Consider the following 2,500-nt stretch of genomic DNA (forward strand, 5'->3'; position numbering starts at 1 on the left):
ATCAGTGATTCCCAGAAAACTGTTCCATGTCACGAGGTTTTCTGTGCCTATAGTAACTCCCCTGCGTCGCGTAATTTGCAGGCTTTGTTAAGGGAGTCTGCTAGGGTTCACAGCCTGAGGGCACCCAAGACAGTACATACAAAAAATTGCCGAGGAACTACACAGTCCTTCTGTTGTAGTGGCACGGACTCAAGCCCCTCCTTGTCAGGACATAGACCTGTCACCATCGGTAAAGCTAGCAGAAATTCAGCAGGGACTCCCGGAGGGAACAGTAGTGGACGGCGTTTGGGTGGTGGAACCAGACCCCATTGCTCACTCTGTCGGCAGTCTACAACAGGCAGCAAGATGACACGCCACACCCGTGGGAGGCAGGCTGTGCTGTGTATGGTTTTATCTCTCCTTCTTCCTCAAGCTGCACCATTTTAGCCAGTGTCATCACTTCAGACTATGCACTATGCTGTCTATGAGTGGACATAATGCACCTACTACGCCCAGTTAGCGCACTGCAGATACACTAGCTATACTGAGATTTTTAGACTTTTCTACTTGTGTACAGCATTTGCTGTCGTAGTTCCGTACTTCAACCGCATTGGACCCTTACTAGTCCCTATCTACAGAAAGATAGTCAAAGACTGCAATCAACTTCATATGTTGTCATTAGAAAACTAACGAAAGTTTGTCAGAAGCAGCATAGTCAATGCTAGAAATATACAACCCCCCAGTTTTATCCCACCCTCATAGTGTGTTGTGTTTTCATGCTTGCTGATATCCCCATGTTAATCTACACGTTTTCTTCTTTTAAATGTGTGTTCTATACATACACCGCTAAACTATTTCCCTACATCAGTGTAATTGTGGGTCCAACACGTTATTTTTTAAATCTCTAATCTTTTTCCTATATAAATCATCTTTTATATTTGTCTTCGAAAAAAATTAACTGGAGGATGTCATATTTACTTTAGTTATACCGCACGTAACCCCATTTTTTATGATATAACCTATATTTCCGTTTTCTTTTGCCACCTCAGGTAAAGAGCCAGCAAGTCCGGATGGCTTCCCACCTCCCGCCTCGGATACCTCAGAGCGATCAAATGTCTCATCCTTGGAGATTGAAAATTTTCTTAGGGTAAGTAACACAGTAGTTTAGAGCAAATATATTTTTTAAAGATATGGTTTTGTGCAGAGGGCGAACAGTTGAATGAGGTGATTGAGCAGACATGCAGAGTACCTGCTTGGTGGTAAATCGCAATGGTCCATTAGTAGATTTTTTTTCATGTCAAATATACAAAAAAAGAGGTATGAGTGAAAGTGATTCATTTTACAGCACAAGAGATTTATTGAAGCATTTCGAGCAAATCTTCATCAGGAACATGTAGTTTTATTACAGAATTAATCGATACACGTCTGATACATCTCTTGTGTTGTAAAATTACATATCCTTATTTATAACCTCCCAATATGATCATGCAGTTGTCATGGTTACCTCTAAAGGATTATTTACCCGAGCTTTTCATTATATCTGTCAATACTCTGCTCATGTCAAGGCGGTAGCTTACGTCACGATTTAAGTGTAAAAGTAGACGGCGCTTATGTAATGGCCTAAATGAGGGATATTTGAGATGCCCGAAGTAAGACCGCAGCTCCACGTGTAATTTACAAATGAAAACCGGGATCTTGTGTGATTACGTGTGCGCCAACTTTCCTTTCGCGAGGAAGGAAAAGTGTTTGTATTATAGGTGTCAAAAGATTATGCATTTCAGATTTACTCAGATGATTCTATTTAATACTCAAAAAAAAATAGTGACTGAAAAGGTATATTTTCAGAGCACGAAAGCTCGAAAGCCAAGCTGAGAACCTTGGAATGCTTGTGTTATTATGCATTCACACCTCACCGATCGGCTTCAGTGACCCTCGAGAGTCCGATCAATTTGTAGAGCAAATATTACCTTGGGTTAGTCGTGCCTCGTCGAGAAGGGCAGTCGGAGGCCCGAGTGTGACCTTTCCACACATAGGTGATGTAAGTGATGTTTATGAGGATTACGAGAATAGAGAAGGGCGAAAAGACATTAATGTTTAAATGCGCGTAAGAGGGTGAGTAGAACATTCAGTGTGTGTGTGCGTGTGTGTGTGTGTGTGTGTGTGTGTGTGTGTGTGTGTGTGTGTGTGTGTGTGTGTGTGTGTGTTTGAAAACGCTCCTTCCATGACTAGATATTTGAGGTTAAGAATTATAAAAGAGTTCTGAAACCTTACATAATTATCTTTTTTTGTTGTGATCAGTAGAAAGATTATTCGAAATTTACGTATAGAAGACACTTATACCTCAGTATGATTTTAGTCTCCATAGCTTTTAATGTGAAAAAAATGAAAGAGCATATTAGGGACTCGAGAGAACCTGTAAAAGGATATGATTTTTTGTCGAGGAGAAGTTGGTGATGATTGATGACAGGTTGACAGGTTGGTGATAATAATTGATTGATAAGTGTGAGGTTTGTGGTGAAGG

At 40.7% G+C, this 2,500-nt stretch overlaps 1 protein-coding gene across 2 annotated transcripts in view; it reads left to right on the top strand.

Annotated features, from left to right (window-relative positions):
- sif (still life) overlaps nucleotides 1-2,500 on the top strand; it is a gene marked incomplete at its 3' end in the record, with an annotated part of 557,800 nt that overhangs the window by 487,920 nt on the left and 67,380 nt on the right. For both annotated transcript variants that reach the window (XM_070124351.1, XM_070124352.1), the window contains 1 exon segment: nucleotides 1,029-1,126. In XM_070124351.1, the coding sequence (XP_069980452.1) occupies nucleotides 1,029-1,126 (98 nt within the window).

Source organism: Penaeus vannamei, chromosome 8 (assembly GCF_042767895.1).
Source record: "Penaeus vannamei isolate JL-2024 chromosome 8, ASM4276789v1, whole genome shotgun sequence".
Taxonomy (NCBI): Eukaryota; Metazoa; Arthropoda; class Malacostraca; order Decapoda; family Penaeidae; genus Penaeus; species Penaeus vannamei.